Source organism: Cydia strobilella, chromosome 10 (genome assembly GCF_947568885.1).
Source record: "Cydia strobilella chromosome 10, ilCydStro3.1, whole genome shotgun sequence".
Lineage (NCBI taxonomy): Eukaryota > Metazoa > Arthropoda > Insecta > Lepidoptera > Tortricidae > Cydia > Cydia strobilella.
The window spans coordinates 10,827,770-10,854,523 of NC_086050.1; the positions used below are offsets into that span (position 1 = coordinate 10,827,770).

At 40.1% G+C, this 26,754-nt stretch overlaps 1 protein-coding gene across 11 annotated transcripts; it reads left to right on the forward strand.

Annotated features, from left to right (window-relative positions):
* Positions 1–1,407: 1,407 nt before the first annotated feature.
* LOC134744535 (uncharacterized) lies at positions 1,408–26,343 on the forward strand. 11 transcript variants are annotated; one of them, XM_063678349.1, is made up of 12 exons: positions 1,408–1,714; positions 2,920–3,860; positions 3,957–5,629; positions 5,788–6,049; positions 6,604–6,720; positions 7,446–7,555; positions 12,376–12,508; positions 15,207–15,445; positions 17,341–21,333; positions 21,822–21,941; positions 25,400–25,470; positions 25,909–26,343. In XM_063678349.1, exons 1-9 carry the CDS (start codon positions 1,594–1,596, stop codon positions 17,414–17,416), a joined length of 3,672 nt encoding a protein of 1,223 aa, XP_063534419.1. In that variant the 5' UTR covers positions 1,408–1,593; the 3' UTR covers positions 17,417–21,333; positions 21,822–21,941; positions 25,400–25,470; positions 25,909–26,343. The 11 variants fall into 11 exon arrangements, with proteins under 11 accessions (XP_063534419.1, XP_063534420.1, XP_063534417.1 ...); XM_063678350.1 differs by having other exon boundaries at positions 21,822–21,917; XM_063678347.1 differs by having other exon boundaries at positions 25,400–26,343.
* Positions 26,344–26,754: the final 411 nt, after the last annotated feature.

Below are 26,754 nucleotides of genomic sequence, written 5' to 3' on the forward strand. Positions count from 1 at the left end.
TTTCTCTGTGATAAATTCTTTTTCCGTACCCTGCAACTAGATTCTCATCCACTGATTTCAAAAGTAAAGCAATTGGCTGAACTGGTCGGATCCTGTAATTATTGGGCTCATAAGGATTCCCCTTGTCTTGTTAAAAGTTATAAAAAATATCAAAGTTTAGAAGCACCCACTTACAGAAGTGCGATTCTTCCTTTATATCAACACGACTACAACAGTCTCATTACAGAGCCAGATATTAAATTTAACATAGGGTTATCTAAAAACGATATTAATCCAAAATTGGAATTTATTAACCTTCTTAATATTGAATGGGCTAATTGGCACTGTTTATACACAGATGCCTCCAAACATGGCGATAGGAGTTGCGTTGGTGTTGGTATTTTCCATTCACAATACAAAGGATTACAACTTATCAAACTGCCACCTGAAACTTCCGTCTACACTGGTGAATGTTATGGTTTACTTAAAGCTATAGAATATATACTTATGTTGAAGATACCCAAAACCATAGTTTTTTCAGACTCTCGCAGTGCTTTAGAAGCCATAACGAGGTTCCCATTTAAGTCTCATAAACAGTCTCCAGTTATCTTTAATATTAGGAATCTTTTGTATAAATGTTCACAGAAGAGTTGTGCTGTCGTGCTGGCTTGGGTACCAAGCCACGTGGGCATTCCTGGGAATGAAAGAGCTGACCAATTGGCGAATGAGGCTATTCACGTGGGAGACATTGTGCCATACCAGAATTATTGTCTTGACTTAATAAATTTGTCAAAAGTTTATTTGTATGAGGATTGGAATGGGATTTGGAATAAGGAAACCTCAAAAGGTGAACATTATAGGCGTATTCAGCCGTCAATTCCAAGGAAACCATGGTTTAGCAAAATATCTTTTTCGAAAACTGTAACTTCTATTTTGTGTAGAATGCGCCTGGGGCATGTTTGTTCCCCGGAGCATTTACACGTAATAAATAAAAAGCCGGATCCTCATTGTTCTTGTGGAGACTATGGGGATCTGAACCATATTTTCTTTGCATGCCCTCTTTATGATCGGTCTGATTTCCTTTCTAGACTTGAATCATTACGCATCCCATTTCCTACATCCATAATTTGCTTGTTATTTAGTAACTCCTATGATATTTATAAAATTATATCAGTATTTTTAGAAAAGAATGATATAAAAATATAGTATAGAATATAATTATATATATTACACTAAATCCAATCCTTTCCTTTCCAAATTTTCGTCTTATCCGTATTTCCTAATTCCTAGTTTCCCTAACTTTTAATTCCTCCACAACCTGACATTGGCTAACCTAACAAAAGCCATAACAAGAAGAAAAAAAAAAAAAAAAAACTAGAGCTACTACTAATCAAAAAGTTTAAACGTCAGACGTCAAAATCGTCTAATCATTTTTGCTAGCGATTATGGAGCGAAATGGTTTTGTGTTTCGTAATAAACACGTTATGTTTACAACTGGTATTAAAACGGAGAACAGAATTAACGATAAAGACATTTTAATTGAAACAGATGGCACGTTTATATTAGTCGTTAGGTATAAAATAAGAGTGTTGTTTTGATTCATTTTCCTTCAAAATGGATCCTGAGGATCAGAGGTCAGATTTCACGAGAGTTGTCGACTCTCTGATGAGTTTATTCGGTGAAGTGATGACCCGAGATGCAGTCTGCGCAATCGTGGAGCACTGTGGTGGGGACTGTAAGTATTTATGGTTATTGATGTTTTCCAGTAGACCTAGGTATTACTAATTTCCCCCGCGTAATCTCGTATGACGCATGCGCAGTAAACACAAACAAAACGCGCAAAACATCAAAATAAAGACATGCAAAGGTGAAGGTTTAGTTTTCTTAAGTTTTCGCGCTTTCTTGTACAGTAAAAACATGTACGTGTATTTATATCATGGTTATTATTTGTATAAATATTTTTTTACTAGGACAAAACAATATGTAGTTATCAAGGATGTAAAATCTATAATGGGGGGTTGGGGGGTATAGATGTCCTTGATACCTGGGTGCAAAGTGCATTTACTTTGTGTCATTATACAATGTTATCAATATCATAATAGCTGCTATCAGTACCATTAATATTATGTTCTTAAATAACAGTATACATGTGAATAAAGTTAAAACAAGCTGTTCTGCACAGGTAATATTTATTTTATTGTAAATTGTACACTGTAATTCCGCATAAAATATTACTTATTCTATGTTGAACTTCATTATTGATTTTTAATACAAACTGAATTACTCTAGTACTTAATGTGTCTATGAAATCAGAAAGTTTCTAGAAACGTTTTTGCTAATTAATGTTGTTTAATTATTATTATATTACCTATTGTTTTGTTACTTTTGTTACAAATTTTTTTTTCTAAATTCTGAGCTGTTGGTTTTTATTTTATGTTTATCGCCAAGAGCAACTCATAAATGTATTGTATCCTAATATATCAAATGCTCTAATTTGGTACCTTCTCAGAGATTGACACAATAGAGCTGTTTCAGACTTAGAGGATAATGCCAAACAGAGACGCCTTGTCTGTAATTTTCTGTACAGAACAGTCTGCCGATTTTTGCGGGGCAGGGGTAATATGTATATGTAACATAAAAATAGTCATGTCAGATAAACGTCAGTCCATACATTGTGTATGACCATTGGCTGCCTTTTTTAGACAGAGAGGAACGCCTGTTAATGGCTACTCCGTTTGGTTAAGGTTTTAGATAGCAATTGGAAGAATTACTTATAAGGGCTGCTTTCCAGACAGCGTCATTACAGACAAGGCCAGACTTGTCGTACATGAACTAAGATATTATTTGTGTACCCTTTGCAAACAACATGTTGCAGTCAGCCTATTCCTAAAGCATTAACTTTGTCAATCTTATTTTATTAATATTAATTTTGGCTTCCAGTGACTGAAGCAATTGATATTATTATCAACATGTCAGATGATTCTTCTGTCAGCGAATTATCAAACAATGTACCAACACCTAATCAAACAATTGAATCTTCACACAATGTTGTGGGAAATCTAACTGTCTCACCAAAGCCACAGAATACTGGAACCGTGGAACTCATAATTAAAGAGACAGAAAGTCTATCTGTAACAAGAAACCCACAAAATGCCAATATGCTGCTATTACAACCTAGATTATCATATTCTGGAGCGTCACAATCCAAAGGAGCTTACCCCAAACAGTTTCCTAAACAAGGACCGATCAACTCACAAATAAGTATATGGACGCCACAAACTAGACAAATTGTTGAATATCACAATAAAGGGAGTAGAACTTTAATTTTAATGAGAGGGCTACCTGGGAGCGGCAAGTCTTTCTTATCACGGCAAATAGTTGAAACTATGTGCCCAGGCATGAATTATAAATCATTCATATTTAGCACCGACGACTTTTTCATGCGTAGGGGAAGATATGAATTTCAGAGGTACATGCTTCCCGACGCACACCAATGGAATCAAAATAGGGTCCAAGAAGCATTTGGTCGCGGTTTAAGCCCTATTTTCGTTGATAATACTAACGTGGAGATACGGCACATGGAGCCATATGTTAGGGCAGGAGTCCGGGGAGGCTACATAATAGAGGTTTTAGAACCTAATACTCCATGGGCTAAAAATGTTGGCAACCTGGCTCGAAAAAATTCGCATGATGTCAATATTTCGGCTTTAAAACGACTATCGGATTCCTTCCAACATTGCCCGAGTGGTGCTTTTTTAATACAAATTTTTGGGTTATCATATCCTGCAGATAAAGTTCCTCCAGTAATGAGGAATACTCCACCAGTTTTTGAACAAGATCAACATGATGCTCCATCTCCACATCAAACACGTCAAAGCCAGGTAAAGTACAAGATGAATTTATTTTATGAAATGTTTTAAGTTTTGTAAGTATTTTGCAAGCACAACATGCAAATTATGTTCTTTGTAATTTTAAAGGTTGAATCGGCGACAAGTCAATCACGCCAGGCATTTGAAGTGAGGCAAAATCTTCCATATGGATTGAAGACTCACGCGATACAGCAGGAACATCCTACTACAAGCCACAGCCAAGCTGACGATGCTTCAAATACTGCACACGTGCCAAGTGAAACCCAGGCCGCTCCAACTAAGGAAAACTTCTTATCATCTACGCAAAAATGTTCACATATAGAACGTATTATAGAAACGACTATAGAAAATGAACACGAAACTTCTGGTGATATTTCCTCTGTAACAACCACAAATGACGCTGAAACAGCTCATGATGACAATGATCCAATCCATAAAGTTGAGTTTGTAAAACTTGAAGATGTGCGAAAGCAGTTAGAGCAAATTGAAAAACTTGAAGAAGAATGGGAAAATGGAGATGCATGGAATGATGATTCAAAATCAACAGCAAATTTTCTCACTGTAAATGCGCCAGAGTTTGTTCCTCAACCACCTAGAAATGCTGAACTTAATTCTACAGAATCAGATAGATTTTTGCCATCCAGTTCCCATTATAATGATTGGTCAAAGATTTCAATGTTCATGCCATCATGGACTGAATGTCAACCTACTAGTTTACTGGACACACCAAATGTTGAAGTAATGATGGCAACAAGTGGTACTAGTGTAGAATTTGATGACACTGACGTCAATAATACAACCCTTAAAATTCTTATGGCTACACCTAGAGATATTAACTTTTACTACACGGGATTAAATGAAGAAAAGATTCCTAATAAACGAATGTTGGACAAAAGCAGTATGACGAATGATCACGATCACATTGCGATTGAAACTGTTAGGTGCAAAAATGAAGAGAAACACTTTATTGCTTTTAGAAAACTGTTCAAGAATATATCCAAAGTGGAATTAAGAGATATATTTGATAAATGTGTAGGCGATGTAAACTGGGCTGTTGACATTGTTCTAGACGGCATGGCTAATAATCAATTGCACACTAGTACTGGAGACATTTCGGACACAGAAGATTTTGGCGAAGAACAGTGTGACTGTCTCGCAACATACAACATAATACCGAACGTTAATACGCAGCCGAAAGTAACTATACCCATTCCAGATCTAAGCCCAACTGAACTCGCACCCGTAATATCAGGACCTAGTACACAGAAATTTAAAAAAGAGAAGAAATTTTCGGAATCCTCTATACAGTTAAAACGTCAAATAGAGCAAAACGTAGTTATATCTGACAGTCATTACTCTGACCATTGTCTTAAAATAAGGAAAATGCGCCGCGGTGAAGTGGACGATGGTCAAGGAGTTTCACTTCAGCAAGAAACAGAAGATAAAGAAAGAGACAGTCCTATAGCTTCCACGTCAACTGCTGCCGAACCTGTAGCGGAGTCTTATTTGAGTACTGATGATGACGATTCTCAAACCGCTTGCAGTGATGACGGCGAAAGAGTTATCAACGTTGATTTGGGAGCAGTCTTTATTTCAGAGCTTGATAACATGTTTGGCCGGAACGATATGCTATACCCAGATAACATACTGACAAGGGTGAACATGCCAGTTTCCTTGTTAAATGAAATTAACGCTCTTTGGATTGAGTCGTTTATGTATCAATTAGATGAGCAGTCGCGCCAGTCGGAAATAATGCTACGCCAAGATGAAGAATTTGCGAGGTGAGATATATGACCAGCTTATGAATTTCTAAGATACTTGCCCATTTGGAATACTTCTGCATTGTTTTATTTTGGGTAAGTGTGCTTAAACGTATACTACCCAGTTAATAATTAAGAACCTAATGTGCAATCCAACAACATTTTGCCTTATATTTCAGGCAGCTGGCTTTAAAAGAAGAACAATTGGCTAAAGCGGGGCAAGAACCCGCCGTTCCAGACTTAAAAGACATTATGGACATGGAACTAGCGCTGTCCATTTATAAGAAGGAGATAACGGCAGAATGGCGCAATAATGTGCCTAATGATTTGGCCGCTAGAATGACGAGAGAAAAATTGTATAATTTGTTCCCTGACGTGAATCCAGAAATTCTCTCTGAACTTCTAATGGCTCATGACAATAATTTTCAGGCTACTGTTGAGGTAAGAAGGATATGTTATTTTTCTCAAACTTGCAATGAAATGTTGACATTACTTAGCTACTTCAAATTAGGTCCGGAAATACTATGTATGAGTGAGAGATGAGTGAGATGAAAGCAACCTTCTTTTATTTTAAACAACAGCCGCGGCCCGCGATACTCTCATACTCTTTCGCGCCTCGGCCGCCGGGTTAGTCAACGACACCTTCTCGTAACTTATGAGGCCCTGGTACTTGCTCCTTGCTAAATTCAATTTTTAGACAGTTTTTTTCTCGATTTTCGAAGTTTTTTCTCGAGTTTGAGAAAAGCTACAAATCTGCCGCGTATCCTTCGCTACACTCGGCAGTCTATATCTATTGGCACGTTTGGTGATATTTGACATACATACATAAATTCAATCAATCACAGCAAGCAAGCAGTAGTAAAGCAAGCAGTAGCAAGTAGTGGTAGTTTCAAGCAATCGCAGTTTGGCGAGGAATATAATTATAAGAAAATTGTTGTGTTGTACTTTGAGATAAATAAATAAATAAATAAAACTTTTTTCTTTACAATTTCCAGGTATTATTATCATCAACAGGCAATGCCAAAATACTGGAAGAAGAAAATGGTGTAGCAAAATTTATAACTACAAAAGAACTAGAACGCCATGAAAAATTGATTGAAGAACAAAAAAAGGTGAGCACAGGGGCCCATTTCTCAAAAGCTTGTAACTTTTAATACAAGCGGATGTCACTTTTTGATAGCTTTTTGTTAGAAAGGGACTTACCACGTACGCACGCACGCTTGTTTGCCACCGTGGTGGTATTTAAAAAATCCTACACTCTTTCTCGGGCTTCAAACTATGTATACAGTGTAGAAAAAAAATAATGGGCTCTGGAGGGGAAGTGCCTTAAATCCTTAAGTTAGCTCGTTTTAGACCAGGCTCTCTAGAACTGTGTCGTGTGCATAATTATTAAACCGCTTCAGTTTGACTTCTGATCCTTGTTGTGGGGTTTCTAGGAGCCTAGAAACTCCACGGCGAGGATCTAAAGTCGAACTGCGGTCTAATAATTATGGACACGACACAGTTCTAGAGAGCCTGGTTTAAAATGAGCTAACTTAAGGAGGCAATTTTTGAAATTCGAGCGCTCGTAATCGAAAGCGAGTAGTCGAAAATAATCGCACACGAAATATTTCACGATTATGTAGTATGTAGAATGGACTTGCGGGTGCTTGTCGCGGCGCGGCGGGCCCGCGGCGTTCACGTTCGCAACGAGATCGCCCACGTAGGACACTTCTATAGGTATCAAAGGATTCATAGGATTGATTCACCCCGCGCCGCATCGCTTTGCGTTCGCGTGTTGTTCGCCTACGTCGTAGTACGCTGCGTTTTAAAATTAGTATTGCTTAATGAATTCCAGGCGCTGTCGGATGTGGAATGGCCCTTGCTACCCAAGGATGACAAGGTCGACATGAACACGGTGCAGGAGTACCGAGCTAAAGCCAGCGAACACTTGGACCAGCGGAATCTGTAAGTCAATTAAAAGAAATAAAAAACGGCCAAGTGAGTCGGACTCGCCCACTGAGGGCTCCGTACTTTTTAGTATTTGTTGTTATAGCGGCAACAGAAATACATAATCTGTGAAAATTTCAACTGTCTAGCTATCACGTAGATTATTCCTGTTTTCTATACTTTATTTCCTGTTATCTATACTGTTTCCATTGTCTGGGAGAGGACACTGACCTCTGTAACACAGGTCATGGTGGACCTAGCTCAGAAGTCAGGGACTTCAAAATCTTTTTTGTACTTGCTTTTGTCAATAAAAATATTTTATTTTTATTTTTTATCACGGTTCATGAGATACAGCCTGGTGACAGACAGACAGACAGACAGACAGACGGACAGCGGAGTCTTAGTAATAGGGTCCCTTTGGGTACGGAACCCTAATAACTAAAATTCAAAATCACGAAGGAAACAGGCGTAAATGAGCGCTCATGTTTCATCTTTACGCTGCGTGTTACGTAGGCGAACACTCGCGAACACGAAGCGAAGCGTAGCACGTAGGACACTTCTATTGGTATTAAAGGATTGATTCACCCCGCGCCGCATCGCTTCGCTTCGCGTTCGCGTGTTGTTCGCCCACGTAGTACACTGCGTAAATGTCAGTCATATGGAACGTTTTTCGAAATCAAAAATGTATTTTGAATAACAACGGATATGGAGGAATAAATTAATGGATGATGAAATGATGCTATGGATGGATGGATGGAAAGTTGTCTGGAAAATGTACCTTTTTAGCTATAAGACCGCCCATTGTTTTAACTCTGCCCTTCGATTTGTAATTTGTTTTGTTTTGGGAGCTGCAATATTTATGCTATGTTATGGAGTAAGTTACCAATTATTATTATAAATGCGAAAGTAACACTTTCTGAGTTACCTCTTCACGCTTAAACCGCTGAACCGATTTTGATATTGGTATGGAGATAGACTCGGGGAAGGACGTAGGGTAGTTTTTATCCATCATTCAACGCAGACGAAGTCGCGGCCAGAAGCTAGTTACTAATAATTGTTTAAGAGCCCGGTTACGATTTTAGTCGCAAAAATGTAAAGTTGATAGATTTCTTCTGTGAAATTGTACACCTTTTTTTTGTTACCTAATTGAAATAACAAGTACTGGTTTCTATTAGCACGACTTCTTATCTCTAGGTTTATCAGATCATTTTTTTGAAAAAAGGCTTACTAAATTAGTAATGAATTTTTTTCTGATGGACGTTTAGGTAAACGCGTGTAAAGCACTGACTTTGATGCTCTTATTTGTAAATTTCGTAAAGTTTGGACTGCTAAAAATGGTAAATTTGTATTACACATATTCTGTACTCTAGGTTTATCAGATTACATTATTGTTATATGACTTAGAGTTCGAGGAAATGAAAGTTAAACGAATTCAATTTTCTCCAGAAATGACCTCAAAACAAGTGACAATTTCTCCGAAAATCTACTTATTTTCGACGTAGATTGCATACTGAAATAATCTGCAATGTTTACTTAAACTGTTGCTGTACTTCATTTTATTTAAATTGCAACTTTTATTTTCTGACGATTTTTTTAAAAACTTCCCCTTTTTCTGGTATAACACGCGCTCGCGGCCTCAGTCCCGCGCGGGAGCTGGTAGAGGCAGGACGTTTGTTAATCGGCTCCGCACGTTGCATCGACGACGACGAAGTTATTTATCATTGTGTGCGTCGCTCGCCGTGTAAAAAGTTATATTTGTTTGCGTGTTTGGCTGTACTGTGTGCGTGTAAACTGCGACCAGAAACTTTAATCCTTCGGTTGTAAGTACTTGTTTATTAACCGCCTTAAAAAAAAGGAGGTTCTCAGTTTGACCCGTATGTTTGTATGTATATGTATGTATGTTTGTTCGCGATTATCTCGCATTTGGCTGAACCGATTTTGATGTGGTTTTTAGAAAAGTGTTTGTTACATTCTGGAGAAGGTTTTAGTATACATAGAGCTGAGCTGATGCTGAACCCTGGCTGTACCTAGTGGAACGCAGGTTTAGTGCAACATAGGCACACGCTGTTTTGGTCTGTCTTGATGAGCAATTAGGAGAGCAATACCTAAGATGGAGCTGATGCTGAACCCTGGCTGTACCTAGTGGAAATCAGGTTTCGTGCAACATAGGCACACGCTGTTTTGGTTATTCGACACGTCTTGATGAGCAATTAGGAGAGCAGTACCCAAGATGGAGCTGATGCTGAACCCTGGCTGTACCTAGTGGAACGCAGGTTTGGTGCAACATAAGCACACGCTGTTTTGGTCTTCCGACACGTCTTGATGAGCAATTAGGAGAGCAGTACCCAAGATGGAGCTGATGCTGAACCCTGGCTGTACCTAGTGGAAATCAGGTTTCGTGCAACATAGGCACACACTGTTTTGGTTATTCGACACGGCTTGATGAGCAATTAGGAAAGCAGTACCCAAGATGGAGCTGATGCTGAACCCTGGCTGTACCTAGTGGAACGCAGGTTTGGTGCAACATAGGCACACGCTGTTTTGGTCTTCCGACACGTCTTGATGAGCAATTAGGAGAGCAGTACCCAAGATGGAGCTGATGCTGAACCCTGGCTGTACCTAGTGGAAATCAGGTTTCGTGCAACATAGGCACACGCTGTTTTGGTTATTCGACACGTCTTGATGAGCAATTAGGAGAGCAGTACCCAAGATGGAGCTGATGCTGAACCCTGGCTGTACCTAGTGGAACGCAGGTTTGGTGCAACATAGGCACACGCTGTTTTGGTCTTCCAACACGTCTTGATGAGCAATTAGGAGAGCAGTACCCAAGATGGAGCTGATGCTGAACCCTGGCTGTACCTAGTGGAAATCAGGTTTCGTGCAACATAGGCACACGCTGTTTTGGTTATTCGACACGTCTTGATGAGCAATTAGGAGAGCAGTACCCAAGATGGAGCTGATGCTGAACCCTGGCTGTACCTAGTGGAACGCAGATTTGGTGCAACATAGGCACACGCTGTTTTGGTCTTCCGACACACGCTGTTTTGGTTATTCGACACGTCTTGATGAGCAATTAGGAGAGCAGTACCCAAGATGGAGCTGATGCTGAACCCTGGCTGTACCTAGTGGAACTCAGGTTTCGTGCAACATAGGCACACGCTGTTTTGGTCCTCCGACACGTCTTGATGAACACTTGGGAGAGCAGTACCCAAGATAGAGCTGATGCTGAACCCTGGCTGTACCTAGTGGAACTCAGGTTCATTTATTGTTATCAGAACTTCAGTACCTACTGCATGTTAAACGTGTGGTAGCTCTGGTCAGGTGCCTGCTTCATCTGGCAGCCCTCCAGGTGTTCCAGGTCTTGAAGAACTTAACCTGCCTACAGCATACTCTACCAACTTCAGATTAAAAGAGTTTTACCCCTGATCCGATGCGTCCAGCAGCACTCCAGGTGTTCCAGGTTTTGAGCTGTCTCCGTCATACACTACCCACAACACGTTGAGCGAGTGTTACCCACCCTTTGCCCTTGACCCTATGCACTCAGCAGCACTCCAGGTGTTTCAGATCTGGAGCTTTCCCCATCATACACTACCAGCGGCACGTTGAGCGAGTGTTACCCGTTACCCCTGACCCTTTGTACCCAGCAGCACTCCAGGTGTTCCAGGTCTGGAGCTTTCCCTATCATACACTACCAGCAGCACGTTGAGCGAGTGTTACCCCTGACTCTTTGCACCCAGAAGCATTCCAGGTGTTCCAGGTCTTGAGATGTATCCATCGTACACTACACACTACCAGCGGCATGTTGAGCGAGTGTTACCCCTGACCCTTTGCACCCAGCAGCACTTCAGGTGTTCCAGGTCTTGAGTTTTCCCCATCATACTCTACCAGCGGCACGTTGAGCGAGTGTTACCCCTGACTCTTTGCACCCAGAAGCACTCCAGGTGTTCCAGGTCTTGAGCAGTATTCATCGTACAACCAACCACACGTTGAGCTAGTGTTAGAAGAGTGGAGAAGAGAAGAGGATGACTGGAAATAAAAATTATTATCACCCTTCCCAACGATTAAGACTATCTCCATAATATCAAATTCCATCCAAATCGGTTTTATTGGATCCCATACAAATTTCCATTACCCCCCCCGTTTCTGGGGTAAAACCTATCCTATGTCCTTCCCCAGGACTCAAACTATGTCCATACCTCATTTCATCTTAATCGGTTCAACGTTTATTGATTCCCCATACAAATTTCCACCCCCTTAAAGGGTGAGTTCTTGAATAAAAAGTATTCTATGTCCTTCCCCGGGATTCAAACTATCTGTATACCAAATTTCAACAAAAGGCTAGTTTCCCCTCTGGGTTGGAATGGAACGTTGGAAAGTCAGATGGCAGTCGCTTTCGTAAAAACTAGTGCCTACGCCAATTCTTGGGATTAGTTGCCAAGCGGACCCCAGCAGACTTCCATGAGCCGTGGCAAAAAGGCTGGGTTAACGCGAGTAAGATGATTATATATATATAAGATATTGCCTCAGTGCAAATCATTATCATCATGCTATATAATTTGTATGTATTATATGAATACATAGGTAAATTGTTAAGAGTAATAAACGATTATATCAAATTTACCGAAAGTTTTATTTTAACCTAATTAAAGTTATAAAGTGACGCATAATGTTGCGAAAGTATCAATATTGTTTAGGCGGTCGCGTTATTTCAAGCAGCGGCCGGCGTTCGGTTACTGTGTAAAAGTCGTATCTTCGCGCGTTTTCAAATCGACTACGGGCTCTTAATGTGTAATAGGTAAGAACATGTCTTAGTTAGTAAATGATAATCTATTGTTAAGGTACCGACTGCGAGCCGAAAGTTTTCTGGCGCGCAACATGCCTCAAATCGCCACGTACTACTCCGACGTGGCGGTGCTGCATAAGAAGAAGTTCGACCACGCCAACAGTTTAGCGGCTGCTTCCCTGATGCAGGTATGATAATCTATTGTTAAGGTACCGACTGCGAGCCGAAAGCTACCTGGCGCGCAACATGCCTCAAATCGCCACGTACTACTCCGATGTGGAGGTGTTGCATAAGAAGAAGTTCCACCACACCAACAGTTTGGCGCTTCCCTGATGCAGGTATGTTACAGTAAGGACGCTAAGAATGAAGAATTTCGTAATAGGGTTGTTGAAATATGTTGAATTTTATAACAAAATCTAGTTAAATTGATGGAAAATGAGCAATTTATCACAATAAATGGGAAACTTAATAAATCTATTGGAATAATAAAATTGATGAACTCACTTTATTTGGAGTAGGTTAATTTGCCTTTTAAACTACAGAATACAGACATATACTTCTTCTTTTGGTGCCATGCCCATCTAATGGGCGTCGGCGGTCAGCATGGCATTCAGCTTTCTGGTCTTTGCTAATCTCTTGAGGGTGGCTGCGTCTTTTGTAAGTGTCCAGTCCTTAATGTTATCTATCCATTTATATTTAGGTCTACCTCTCCCTCTTCTTCCCTCGAATTTTCCCTCGATAATTGTTTGTAATAAGTCGTATTTCTTATTTCTGTATATGTGACCCAGATAGGCTGTTTTTCGTCTCTTAATGATGTTGAGTATTTCTGGAATCTTCTTCATTCTACGCAGTACTTGTTTGTTCGTAACGTGTTCAGTCCATGATATTTTTAACTACAGAAAAATCAGACATATACACGGTGGCTAAAAAATAAGTACATTCCCCTTTGCCAGGGAGGTTTTGGGATTATACTGAGCATCTTTTACTATGGGACCAACTCCGAAATCGCCATAAAAAAAATTGGTAGTTTCATACATTTTGGCTGGTCCATTTTCTATGGGAGGATAAATATTTTTTTTGCGATTTCGTGGTTGGTCCCATAGTAAAAGTTGCTTAGTATAATCCCAAAACCTCCCTGGAAACGGGAATGCACTTATTTTTTAGTATAATTATAGGCCAAGCAATAAGAAGGTATAGAGGGAAATGCTAGGAACACAATTTTTAACTTCGTAGCTTTGTTTGGACTAGTTAGGAGATGAACATAGCAAAAGTCCCCGGCCGTAACCCTGGTGCTGGGGGGGAGAGGGGGGTTTGAAGGTTCCATTTTTCGGTTTTTCGATTATATCTCAGAAACTATGCGTCTGAGCAACTTGGCCGCTTACATAAAATGAAAAGAGATTTAATTTGTTACAAGTTTGATTCAGTCAAGTTTTTCGATATCTTGTATAGTTTTTGAGATATCCGCTCTTGATTAGGGCTCTCATTTTTATCTTGATTATCTACATCAGTAAAGCTGCTAGGCCGGGTTTGGTATCGTTTTGGTATAAATCGGGGGTGCTGAATTCATTTATGGTATCAACATTGACACCTTTCTGAAATAAAAACATATAAACTTTAAACAAATAACTTTTTTTTAACTCCCCTTCACGCTTAAACCGCCGAACCGATTTAGTTGAAATTTGGTAAATAGGTGTTTTAAGTCCCGAGACAGGATATAATATAGTTTATATCTCAAAAATCATACTTCGAAGGTGTGAGATTTGGTGTGAGGGGAATTCAGCTTCTTCGCCGAAGTTGAATTTCTGAGGTTAATACTGTTTAAATTTAGGTTTGAAGTCATGTTTGGTATCATTATTAACTAAATCAAACATGTAGACCATCCCAAATATTATTTAAATAGGTTCAGCGGTTATTGATTCCCCATGCCAATTTCCATTCCACTTTTCACACCCTTAAAAGATGATTTTCGTTATAAAAACTATCCTATGTACTGTCCCGGGATTCAAACCATCTCTATACCAAATTTCAACGAAATCGGTTCGGCGGTTTAAGCGTAAAGAGGAGTTTTATAAAAAATCACTTTTTTAAATTTTGTTTTTACTTAGGAATGGTGTCAATGTTGGTAGCATAAATGAATTCAGCACCCCCGATTTATACGAAAACGATACCAAACCCGGCCTAGCAGCTTTACTGATGTAGATAATCAAGATAAAAATGAGAGCCCGAAATAAACCTTTAAGAGCGGATATCTCAAAAACTATACAAGATATCGAAAAACTTGACTGAATAAAACTTGTAACAAATTAAATCTCTTTTCATTTTGTGTAAGTGGCCAAGTCGCCCAGACGCATAGTTTCCGAGATATAATCGAAAAACCGAAAAATGGAACCTTCAAACCCCCCTCTCCCCCCCCAGCACCAGGGTTACGGTCGGGGACTTTTGATATGTTCACCTCCTAACTAGTCCAAACAAAGCTACGAAGTCAAAAATTGTGTTCCAAGCATTTCCCTCTATACCTTTTTTTGGGCATTTATTTCCTGGCCTATTATTAGTACTTACCTACGTACTAATAAATGCTATACTTACATTTATCGATTATGTAATACAATATCCCTATGGTGTGATGCTAAGTAGGCCAAATTTATTCAGGCGACGTATAAGCATATCTACTGGCAAATCACGGTTTCTATTTCTAATTTGATATCTTTTCACTTGCTTTGCCCAGCAGTGGCTTAAGTTTTTATATTCTGACAAACTTCCCGTCATTAAAAAGTCGACACAACCAAAAAATCTATGAAGTGGTTGACTAGATACCCCGTCGTTGAAAAATTTACAAACCAATATCGAAAACGTACCAAAATAACATGTTTTATTATCGTATTTCAGGTCCACGCAGCAAAAAATACCGACAAATCCACAATCGACCTTCACTTCATGCGCTTACTCGAAGCCAAAGAAACGTTAGACTTGTTCCTCGACTCCCACATTCGCAAATTGCGAGAGTCGCAGACGAAAGGGCCGAGATTCCACACGTTGTTCTTTATAACGGGCCGGGGCTTGCATAGTCCCGGTGGGCCGGTCATCAAGCCGGCCACGAAACGAAGGCTTCGTGAGAGGGGCATAACGTAAGTTCTTATTTTCACGTTTCTACTAATCTCAGAGCTTTCTCGGTTGCATCTTCCTAGGGTTACCTTGGCTGCCTAATTAGTGTTGACACTGATTTTTACGAATCGGTGTCTACAGTGTAATCATTACATCTGACCTTTTAACGTTCGGTTTGTTTATTTAAAATATACCAATTAAGCTAATGTGACCCATTGAAAAGTCAGTAAGTGTGGGAGTCTGATTTCTCCACGATAGATACTCGAAGAAAGAGACTCCCACATTCGCAAGTTGCGAGAGTCGCAGACGAAAGGGCCGAGATTCTATACGTTGTTGTGTGTGTAATGTGTATATAACGGGCCGGGGCTTGCATAGTCCCGGTGGGCCGGTCATCAAGCCGGTCACGAAACGGAGGCTTCGTGAGAGGGGCATAGCGTAAGTTCTAATTTTCACGTTTCTATTGTCTGTGGTTTTTAGTAGTGGTCGTTGATTCAACGAAAGTTGTAGTAGTTGTATTAACGTAGTTGGACGAACGGAACGTTTTGTGCGACTGCTTAAACTAATAAATCATAAATACATATGTTGTTACAGATGATAAAGTTTCACATGGACCCTGACAGGGTATAGCACATATATTCTTCAAAATAGTTCTTAAAGCTAGTTCTTAAAACTAATGCAATGGCGTGGAGAACAATTTTGCCTTTATAGATGCTGGTCTTCCAGGAACTCTGCAACAGAGTAGTAGGCTTTCTGAATTAAAAGCGCTTTTAATTTTGTTGTAAAAATGTTGTTAGTATTTCTTATATTTATTGGTATTTGGTTGTATATTATTATTGAGCTGTAATATGGGTCCTTTTTGTAAATGTTTAGTATCGGTTCTGGCGGGGTATAAAGAGGGTAAAGTTATAATTTTGAAGTTTATAAAGTTTGAAATAAAACTATGAAAACGGATTATATCGCGTATATTGAATTTATCCCGACGTTTACAGCGTTCGTGGTCAACGGGTGACTGAGGAAAAATTACAAAGTGCAAAAATACCCACATACTAAAAATAATGAACAATCATAGACTATAAACTTTAAGGCTGGTTGTACATTCAAAATCGGTTCATAAGGCTAGTTATACACTACAATTATTTTCAAGTAAAGATAGTCATCATAGTTTTATTTCATGAGTAACTATCGCGGTAACCGAAGACAATATTATTTATAAAGTATGGTTTGCAGCTTACGAGTTGCGGTATATTTGCAAGCATGCGGAAACATTTTGTCTGTTTTAAAAATATGTTATATGAGTCGGTGCTATTTCCCCATAGCATGACACCGTAGCGTAACCAAGCATAAGCGTGTGCGTGATATGCAGAGAGGGCGCATTCCGTATGAGTGTTGGCCTTTAATATACTTAATGCAAAGAGGAAATAGGATAGTTTTGCTTTGACTTTGGCTGTTAATTATAACGTAAATAAAATGGAATTCTAACGCCAAGCCGTATTTGAGTGTGTAACTATCGGTCCATTGAGCGTTTCTTTAAAGAGGTACTGGCCACTGCGCGCCCTCGCGGTATGCGTGGCGCCGACGCCAACCGCAGCTGCTAGCCGAGCCCCGCCGTCTCCGTGCCGCGCGCACCGACCTACTGCACGAGGCGGCGTGGACAACAGCCACCAGCACGCTCAATCAAGTTGCTACCCGGATTGATGTGTTCATCAAAGTTACTTTGTTTGTGTTATGCTATACTTAGAAATAGTTTTAAATTGTATTTTTCCTGACCCTCATATTCGTAAGTTACAGACTACGCCATATGATTTTCATGGGGTCACGAAACCGAAACTTCGTGACAGGATTATTGTATACTTTGCAACCCAATAGAAATTAGTTAAACCGAGCACGATTGGAACTGCTGCAAAATTTTGATTTCCAGATATTCTGAACGCAACCCGGGCCTCCTGACATCACGGGTGTGCGCCGACGACAGGCTGACCCACGAGCTGCAATAGTATTGGCCCCCTCCGTGCCGCCGCCCCTCCCGCCTGCACCTACAGCCCACCTTCATGTACGTCTACAACCGCGTCGTCGGCCAACCGTGCCTGTTCCACAACGGCTTCATGCATGTATCCCTCCTCCTCCCGGGTTTCTTGCTAAATCACAATCGGACCGTGTTCAGTTTTTATGATAATCCCCCGCTTTTAGTGTGCACTACTATTATGCCGATACCGGGCAGCTGGCTCGCTTTATCTTATACATGGATCACTGTACCTTTATACCCCTTAATCTAGCTCTACAAAAATTCATGTCTATGTTCTCTACTTTCCCTGGTTCGAAGTATAAACTCAAACATCTTTACTCCAACATTATAAAGACCTAAGGTGTGCAATCCTATGACGACTATGACACACAGTTGTAACTAGAAATTCAGCTTGCATACTGTAGTCACCTGCAATATTATCTTGCTCGTAAAAATATTAATCACTCTTAGGCCGCTTTCCCACTGACGTCCAGTTTTTTGCGTACGGTTTTTTGCAGGATCCAGTTTTCTGTAATATGCGTGCAGTATCCGGCAAACAGAATGCTCGTGTGAACGTCACTATATTAACACGTATACTACTTAAACTGAATCCTGGAGAAAACCGTATCCCGCAAAATACTGGAAGTCAGTGGGCAAGAGCTCTTACGGCGTTACAAATAAGATTGTGTCCGATATTGTGGCGCTCATCGTTGTGCAATATATTATTGCGTGTAGCTTTCCATTGCTAGTTTGAACGTTGAGCAAAAAATTTACCAAAGTAATACTGAACTGAACGGAAATAATATCACTTCATTAAGAAACGTATAAGTACTAGACTTGAATTTGCTTCTAGCACTTTCACTACTCACTTTGTAAATGTGTCTTTGCAAGAGATGCCGTTAGTTTTAATTTAAACAAAAGACGCAAATTGTCAACAAACAGCTCTGATTCGACGATGTATTTTGGTGTTGGATTGTCAAGTGCCAACGGTTTCTTCGTCTTGACAATGTCATGAAACCTTGTTCGACTTATCACGTACTAGTTGTCTATGCTACACCTAAATAGCATTTTGGCTATTTTAATAAACTGTTATCTTGTAGGGAATAAGATTTTAAACGTCAAGTAGTGATGTGACCCTCGTCCTTAAATTGGCTTCCTTGCTTTCGTAAGCGACAGTTGGGTGGAATGCTCTAAAACCGTATTAATATGTTTTCATTTTACTTTAAGTTGTTAATAACGCGACTAAATTTAAGACTGAGACTAGGAACAATGACTTTAACACAAATCTATTTTGATATTTGTATCTTCGTCCATTTACTGACCAAATAATTTAGTACAGAATACAATGTTTCGGCATACGTAAGATTAGTCATATAATATATCATAATCTAAGATCTTAAGAATCGATCTTAGAATCTAGAAATAAAACTATGAAAACGGATTATATCTCGTATATTGAATTTATAATACATCCCGACGTTTCGAACCCTTTACAGCGTTCGTGGTCAACGGGTGACTGAGGAAAAACTACAAAGTGCAAAAATACCCACATACTAAAAATAATGAGCCATCATAGACTATAAACTTTAAGGCTGGTTGTACATGCAAAATCAGTTCATAAGGCTCTAGTTATACAATACAACTATTTTCAAGTAAAGATATTTATAAACGCGATAAAAACTACGCCGGCTCCAACCCTACACCTCGGACCCGAGAAGATTTAATTCCCTCCTAAATTGTAGGAGGGTATCCCAATATGGGACCGGCAACAAACTCGGCGGGACACATCTTTTCAAAACATATTATACTCAGAATGTCCAACATCATCCAACACTAAGGTCGCGAATATACGCGATATAATCCGTTTTCATAGTTTTATTTCATGAGTAACTATCGCGGTAACCGAAGACAATATTATTTAGAATCTAGGATCTTAGATTCTAAGGTAGTATCCGCTACGTATGTAAATGAAATACAATGCCATATTTAAAGCGGATGTTATCATCATTGTAAGAAACACTTCACTCCTAGACACGGAAAACAAATGGAAGTATTTAATTAGCAAAAGGAGTTAAAAAGAGAAGTTTACATATTTTTTTACGCATAAGTATCTGTATTACATGTTACAAATGTTCATGAAACTGGCCTCAGACCGATAGTACAAAAGGTCCCAACTATGGTCCATAATGAATTTGAATATCTTCGTTCAGTACGGCAGATGTCGCTAGTCGGTATACATTAGCTTGTATTCCATTTACATCCACAATTCTATCTACATACAAATTTTGAATACCAATTTTCAAAAAAAAATCTCTTTGTATTGTTGCATTTTTGATACCGACATTCATTGCCGACGCATTACGATTACCAAGTGTCGTAGACGCGAATTCGCGTCTTCGGCAATGAATCGGTCCGCTTTCCTACTTGCTTTGCTCCACTTAGATATTGTGTTGTATTTAAAATTATTTGGGCTTTAGGCTTTCACTGCCAAAAAAGCAAAGCTGCCAGTTTCTTCGTACTTCATACTGTTGTATAGGATGTGGAGGATATGTTTATCCTCCCGAGCCTACTTTTGTACTGTCCTTTTCAGAGGTGGCGAAATAGTTGACTATACGTAATAGTTAATTATGTATGATATTTTCTAAACAGTTGTTAAGACCTATCTTAACAAGTAGCAGATAAGTAGGTATTAGCATACCTAAGTACCTACTTACCTAATCTAGACAGATTAAGTCTCTCAATCGTCCTATGATATGTAAAGGTGACATCTACCGAAACTATTGTGTACTAGTTTAAGTGCTCAATAAGCTGTTAGCTATGTCAATGTATGTAATAGTTCCTAACCAATCCGTAGTGTCATAGTGTGGCGCTGTACTTTACTATATAAGCTTCTACATGTATGTAGATAAGCCCACTTTTTCTAACCAGCCTTCTGTAAAACATTAAATTAAGATATCAGATTCTCTGCTTTCATTTGGTCGCCATTACCTCCAACGCTGAACATAATGGTGACCCCTAGTTTAAATCGCGGTTAATCTCAGTACTTTAAAGCGAATCGCTAGTAAATTTAGTAAAATTTGCGAGCCGGTACGTCGAGGAATCGCCGCGTATCCTGATTTAGGCCGGGAGAGCAACGTTACCACGTAGGCAGCAACCGCGTGGGGCTCCGCCGACCTGAAGAAGCTGAAGAGGTGACTAGGAGGCGACCACACCACTCGATCGAGCGGCCTGAGCCAACGCGACAGGCGCCGACCGAGCCACCAAAGCGGGACCACGTGCGTGGCACCGCAGCCGCAGCAGGGAACGGCTACCGCAAGTACCAAAGGGACCACGTGGGTGGTACCACACCAGAGGCAGAAGGAGCGCCCAAGCGAGGGCAATCACCAAGCTACGCCACGCGCACGAGCATCAATCGAGAAGGCAAGTGAGCTGGCATTCCCTAACCTATCTACCAAATCTCCCTACCAAATTTAATTGTAATCGATTTATTTCCTACAAATTGTAAATTGTAATCGTTCTTAATCATGTTAGAAACTTCCAAAAACACTCTAGAAGAGTTAGAAATTAGGCAGTTAAAAAATAGACGAGGTGTCTGTAAGCGAAAATTAACTGTATTTAATAAATTTATAGAAAGAATCGACTCAAGTGCATTGACGGCCGAAATAATTGTAGACATAAGCTTAAGACTAGAACAATTACCAAAGTTATACAATGATTTCTCTGAGATACAGGACCGGATCGAGACACTGTGCAGCGACGAAGGGGACATCGAAGCCCACGAGGCCGAGCGTATGTCATTTGAGGACACATTTTACCGACTTAGCGCTAAGGGCAAGCTGCTGGCGAAGGTAGATACCGATTCAACACCAAATGACCATAGTCCGCAAGCCCCGCCGCAGCAACCCCTCGGTGAGTCGATAAAATATCCCGAAATTAGCCTCCCTAGCTTCGACGGAGACCTAACACAGTGGCTGCAATTTCGAGACACATTTGATGCCCTAGTCAACCAAGCTAGCTTAGCACCGATCGTAAAATATAAGTACCTACGCAGTTGTTTACAAGACGGCGCACTTGAGGTAATTAGTTCGCTCGATTTCTCCGAGGACGCGTACATGCTCGCGTGGCAGATGCTTTGTGAACGTTATAATAATCCTAAACGTTTAGTCACCAACCACATGCGAGCCTTGTTCGACGTGGAACCGGTACCGTCAACTCCTTCGGGTCTAAGAGGTCTGTGCGATAATATTTCCAAACATTTGAGATCTTTGCGCTCATTAAATGTACCTACCGAAAATTGGGATCTCGCAATTATTCACATGTTAGTTAAAAAGTTAGACAGTCGATTGCAATCAAAGTGGGAAAACAGTGTTGATTTGAGAAAATTGCCTTCGTTGCAGGATTTCAAAACCTTCCTAAAGAACCGAGCTGACCGGCTGGAAGCGACCAGCCCAGCAGTACCATCGGACGCACCCAGCACTTCCAAGAAGGCCATGGTAACCACGTCCGAACCTATCAAGGTAACCTCCAAACAGTTTAAATGTAACCAGTGTCCGTATTGTTCGAGTACGCATTATATTAATCAGTGTCCAAAGTTTAGTGCATTAAACGTTATCGCGCGCATCCGAGCCGTGAATAAATTACGATTATGCTTTAATTGTTTGTCCGGAACGCATGTCTTAACAAACTGCAGGGCCAGTACATGTCGAGTATGTAAGGGCAAGCATCATACGTTACTACACAAACCAAATACCAACACTCATGTAGGTAGTAACCCCGTACCAACGCGATTACCAATATCAACGTTAATCGACGAACAACCGAGTTCTAGTCAAATCGAGACTACCTTGTCGAATAACACTTTAATCGAAAAACAAATAAACAATGCGCGAAATAGGTCAGTTTTCCTTACAACAGCCCAAGTGCTCGTTAGGGATAAGCATAACAATGTGCATAAAATGAAGGCATTTTTAGACAATGGCTCGCAAGAAAATTTCATTACCGAAAACGCGGCCAAAAAGTTACAATTAAACAAGGAACAACTTGCCTTAAATGTCATAGGTTTCAATGAAAAAGTGTCTAGCCTTTTAGAATCGTGTGACGTAACATTGCATTCCTTAGACGGAACCTTTACAACGAATTTGTCCTGTTTTATTACGCCTATAATTTGTACTACCAACATTTTAATACCAAACGTGCAACGTTGGCACATTCCGTCGCGTTATAAATTAGCTGATGACGAGTTTAACTTAGCTCAAGATGTAGATTTGCTTATCGGTGGGGAGATATTCTTTGATTTACTTCTTACCGGTAAATACAAGCTCGGGCCCGGATTACCGGTTCTGAGACGCTCGCGATTAGGATGGATAGTCACGGGTTCCGTACAAAAAAAAAACCGAGTCTGCCATTCAATGTAAAGTTACAGTAGAAACTCAATTAAAAAAGTTTTGGGAAATAGAGGAGGGTTCCGCACCAAATTTACCCTATGATGAAAAACAATGTGAGGATATATTTCTGAAAACTCACACTCACAACTCTGAGGGTAATTTCGAAATAGAACTTCCATTAAAGCAGCCACCTACCAAGTTAGGTCAATCTAGGCACATAGCATATCGGAGGTTCAAAACATTAGAATCCAAGTTCGAGCGGAACCCCGAATTTAAAGATAAATATGTGAATTTCATGCGCGAGTTCGAACAAGCTGGCCATATGATTCAATTACAAGATAATTATGATGGCCCATGTAATTTTCTACCCCACCAAGCTGTTTTTCGCGACTCCCCCTCAACCCCTATTCGAATTGTTTTCGACTGCTCATGCAGAACTGATAACGGCATTTCTTTGAATGATATCCAATACAAAGGCTCAATAATACAGGACGAACTCATAAATATACTTCTACGATTCCGAAAATACCAATATGTTATTAACGCTGACATACAAAAAATGTACAGATGTATTTATGTTAAACCAAATCAACAATACCTACAATGCATATTTTGGCGGGAAAATACTCACCAACGACTCCAAATTTATATGCTGACCACATTAAGTTTCGGCTTAAAGTCAGCACCACATATTGCAACCAGATGTTTGTTACAATTGTCAAACGAAAACCAACACACATTTCCAGCAGCTGCAGAGGCCATAGCGAACCAGTTCTACATGGACGATTTTATCGCCGGCGGCGACGACGAGAATCAGGTAGCTGAAACTGCATCACAGGTGAACGAGATCCTGCGGGGAGCCAACTTCACGCTGCGGAAATGGAAGTCCAATTCCGAAGTCATCATAAAACGGGTGAGCGAAACACACACACACCAAAACACACACACAACCGAATTTGGAGATAAAACACATAAGGTCCTGGGTTTAGCGTGGTCTAGTGACTCAGATGAGCTTATGTATACCATTAAAGAAAACCAAATTTCACACCCAATCACCAAAAGAAAGGTACTAGGGGTAATTTCGTCCATTTTCGACCCCCTAGGCTTGACGGGACCAGTAATTGTAGTAGCCAAAATATTTATTCAAAAATTATTTAAGGCTCAATTAGACTGGGATACCGAATTAACACAAGACTTGATCCAAGAATGGAACACATTCTATCGAGACTTGTTTTTATTAAACCAATTGAAAATTTCGAGATGTACAGTCATACCCAATTATGTAACGATACAAATTCATGGGTTCTGTGACAGTAGTATTAAAGCCTATGGCGCTGCCATCTATATACGATCAAGCGATAGAGTAGGAAACGTACAAGTTCACCTACTTTACTCAAAATCAAAAATAAGTCCAATACAACCCCAAACTATTCCAAATTTGGAACTTTGTTCCAGTTTACTGCTCGCGACACATGTCGACAAAATAAAACGAGCATTAAAATGTGACGTTTCCGGAATCAACCTGTGGTCAGATTCAAAAATAACATTATGTTGGATAAAAAATAGTAACCCTAAATTAACTTGTTTTGTTAGTAACAGAGTCACAAAAGTATTATCACTTACAAACAAGCACGAGTGGTCATGGGTCCGCTCGGAGGATAACCCCGCCGACCTTTTGTCCCGAGGGGTAGCACCAGGCAAGCTGGAAACCAACCAGTTATGGTGGTCTGGGCCGGCGTGGTTGACCCAAAGTCCGGACACATGGCCGACCCACGATTCTGAGTCACTAAATCATGCACCCGAGGCCGAGAGCGACGTAAACATAACTCTCACCTTGGCTATTAGCACAGAATCTAACGACACGATACAATATCTTTTCCACAGGTGGTCAAGCGATAAAACACTTATTCATGTATTAGCATACATACTTCGATTTATATATAATACAAAAAATAAAACTCGAACAATTAATCCAAATAATAAATTATCAGGACCATTGTCCGTAGAAGAATTAAAAAAATCGGATCACGCATTAATTAGACATGCACAAATGGAATCATTCCCACACGAATATAAATTATTGCAAAACAATAAACCGGTTCTTAACAAATCAAAAATATTATCTTTACACCCATTCATGAAGGACGGACTCGTTCGCGTAGGCGGACGAATCGGTCTTTCGCATTATGCATATGAAAAAAAACATCCTTTAATATTAAGTCACGAGCACGCGCTTACCAAACTACTGATGGCAAACGCACATATACGTACTCTGCACGCTGGCCCTCAGTTATTACTTTCAACTATTCGCGAGCGCATCTGGCCAACAAAAGGTAGGATGTTAGCCTCGAAAATTGTAAATAAATGCGTTCCGTGTTTTAGAGCAAATCCAAAGACTACTAACCCTATAATGGGAAACTTACCCCCCTCAAGGGTAAATCCTTCCCCCCCCTTTGCTATCACGGGTATCGATTATGGAGGACCTTATAACATTAGAGATAGGACAGGGCGTGGTTACAAGGTCTCTAAGTGCTATATAGCAGTGTTTATTTGTTTTGCAACAAAGGCAATTCATCTCGAATTAATTACAGGGCTCGAGTCAGCCAATTTCCTGGCGGCGCTGCGACGATTCATCGCCAGGAGAGGTAAACCGAAGGAGTTGGTGAGTGACAATTCAACAACCTTTCATGGGGCTAGTAACGAGCTAAAAGATTTACAAAAATACCTACAGGACAGCTCGAGCGAGCTAGTATCTCATTGCGCAGACGAGGGCATAAAATGGAGTTTTATTCCTGTCTATACACCTCATATGGGGTCCCTATGGGAATCTAGTATAAAACTTACCAAATATCATTTAAAAAGAGTGTTAGGGTTATCTTTGTTAACTTACGAACAATTTGTATCAATCCTATATCAGGTAGAATCTATGGTAAATTCTAGGCCACTATGTCCCTTACCTAGTTCAAATCCTGACTATCCTGTCCTTACGCCAGCTCACTTTTTAATTGGAAAAGCACCAAATTCACTTCCGGACGAAGATTATAACCATGTACCAAAGAACCGATTAACTCACTATCAACTTTTGCAACAAATCACGCAGGACTTCTGGCGGCGCTGGTCACGTGACTACATCGGAACGCTGCAGGAACGCACGAAGTGGAGGAGCGCGCGCGGCCCAAGCCTCGCAGTCGACACCGTCGTCCTGGTACGAGACGAGCGTCTGCCGCCCTGCCGGTGGAGGCTGGGCAAGATCGTCGCGACGCAGCCGGGCCGGGATGGCGTCACCAGGGTGGCCGTCATCCGAACCGCCAGAGGGGACATCCAACGCGCGTTCAATAACATTTGTCCATTACCTACTTCGGGTGAAGTCATATAAGTAGTAAATACCTACCAACAGTACCAACCTAATGTAAAGTTCAAATAATTATAACTAAGTGTCTAATAAGTATAATTAAGTACCTAAATTACCTTACTTACCTAGTACCTATGTACATAATTAGAATACCTACTCCCTATTTAAAATAAAAATCATTTCCTATTGTTGTTTCATTTATAAGAATGGGCACAGATCTAATTAAAATTTAAGTAATTACCTAACTATAACTCGTAACAAAGAACTCTGCCCATCCTTACTGATAGGTAAAATGTATAAAGCCTATTCTTTGAAATACCTAATGTTACTCATAAAACATTAACTATTTCAAGGGGTGGCAAAATGTTAAGACCTATCTTAACAAGTAGCAGATAAGTAGGTATTAGCATACCTAAGTACCTACTTACCTAATCTAGACAGATTAAGTCTCTCAATCGTCCTATGATATGTAAAGGTGACATCTACCGAAACTATTGTGTACTAGTTTAAGTGCTCAATAAGCTGTTAGCTATGTCAATGTATGTAATAGTTCCTAACCAATCCGTAGTGTCATAGTGTGGCGCTGTACTTTAC

Bases quoted from the DNA above. Each gene is read 5' to 3' on its own strand.
- LOC134744535 (XM_063678347.1), top strand. From the start codon at position 1,594: ATGGATCCTGAGGATCAGAGGTCAGATTTCACGAGAGTTGTCGACTCT. The intron at 5,630-5,787 runs GTGAGATATATG...CTTATATTTCAG, and splicing joins CAAGATGAAGAATTTGCGAG to GCAGCTGGCTTTAAAAGAAG. The intron at 12,509-15,206 runs GTATGATAATCT...ATCGTATTTCAG, and splicing joins CGGCTGCTTCCCTGATGCAG to GTCCACGCAGCAAAAAATAC.